General features: G+C 47.3%; 1 protein-coding gene across 1 annotated transcript in view; it reads left to right on the forward strand.

The window, feature by feature from the left end:
- Window positions 1-545: 545 nt before the first annotated feature.
- LOC120548970 (bromodomain adjacent to zinc finger domain protein 1A-like) overlaps window positions 546-1,389 on the forward strand; it is a 39,027-nt gene continuing 38,183 nt past the window's right edge. The window contains 2 exon segments of the mRNA XM_039785472.1: window positions 546-680; window positions 984-1,126. Coding sequence (XP_039641406.1) covers window positions 1,014-1,126 — 113 coding nt within the window. The 5' untranslated portion in view covers window positions 546-680; window positions 984-1,013.

Here is a 1,389-nt window from a genome sequence, read left to right on the forward strand (position 1 = left end):
ACACACACACACACACACACACACACACACACACACACACACACACACAAACACACACACACACACACACACACAGACAGACAGACATACACACACAGACACACACACACACACACACACACAGACAGACAGACAGACAGACAGACATACACACACACACACACACACACACACACACACACACACACACACACAAACACACACACACACAGACAGACAGACAGACAGACAGACAGACACACACGCACACACACACATATACATGTGTGGAATTCAAGTGAACCATCCACCACAAACTACTTCCTCTTTCTCCTCTTGTACTGGATTAACCGCTAAATCCCCAACTACATAATTTGCTATAATGTCATTTTTGTCTACTAATATATAAATGTTTACACTTTTCGGGATTCATTTTTAATAGCCACTGACCACACCATTTGGCCATGCTATTTTTTGTTTCATTTTTGATTAATTTAATTGTTTTTATCTTAAAAAAAAACCCGTCTTGGTTGGTTTCTGTAACCCGGAGCAGTGACGTTTCCGAGCTCTGCGAGGGTCCCTGAAGTGGATGAAAAAGTTGGTCAACAAGCCGCCAGTGTGTGAGCAGCTTTCAGCCTCCAGCGCGCGGACTTCTCCTCCACTTTGTACCGAGGATTATCCGTTCATCGTTACACAACTCGGTAAACTCCCTCATATATATGTTTCTACACACTTCCACTGAGTGGAGGCGGAAGTAGAGAGTGTGTTTTTGGGGCGTGAGAACAGTTAACAGTAGAGTCTCTTATCAGACTCCCATGTGGGCAGATTATCTCTAACAAAAGAAGATCTTCTGCGCACCGCTTCTGCGCGGTTTCACCTCCGTTACTTTCCGCTTTAACTTCGGTTCTTCTCGGAGTTTAGTTAGTTTAGCGGGAGTTTGTTTGTGTTAATGTGTGTGGTTGTGTCTTTGTGACCCAGTTTCCCTCCTTTTCCTCCCCCCAAAGTGTTGCCGGTGGGTGACGCGGAGCTACGAGATGCCGCTTCTCCACAGGAGAGCCTTCATCCGGGAGAGACCCCCGGCGGACCTGCGGCCGGAGGAAGAGGTCTTTCTCTGTAAAATCACACACGAGATCTTCCGGAGCTACGAGTGAGTAACCCTGGCAACGCTAGATTCACTGTTAGCTGCCTCGCGCGCACAGCCGTTGGTCCCGCTGCACACGACTCTGACTGACAGTTGGCCCGCTGAGGCTAGCAGGGATACAGCTACGGCTACGACAGTTTCGTTTAGACACTCACACAAAACGACAAGTTATGATTAGGAAACATATCGGGGTTTGGGTTCAAACACTCCCGAGGAACGAACACGCGTTTCCTGGGTCAAAGGATACAAATTATATGAATTTATTGGCG

This window comes from Perca fluviatilis, chromosome 20 (genome assembly GCF_010015445.1).
Source record: "Perca fluviatilis chromosome 20, GENO_Pfluv_1.0, whole genome shotgun sequence".
In the NCBI taxonomy this organism is placed as follows: domain Eukaryota; kingdom Metazoa; phylum Chordata; class Actinopteri; order Perciformes; family Percidae; genus Perca; species Perca fluviatilis.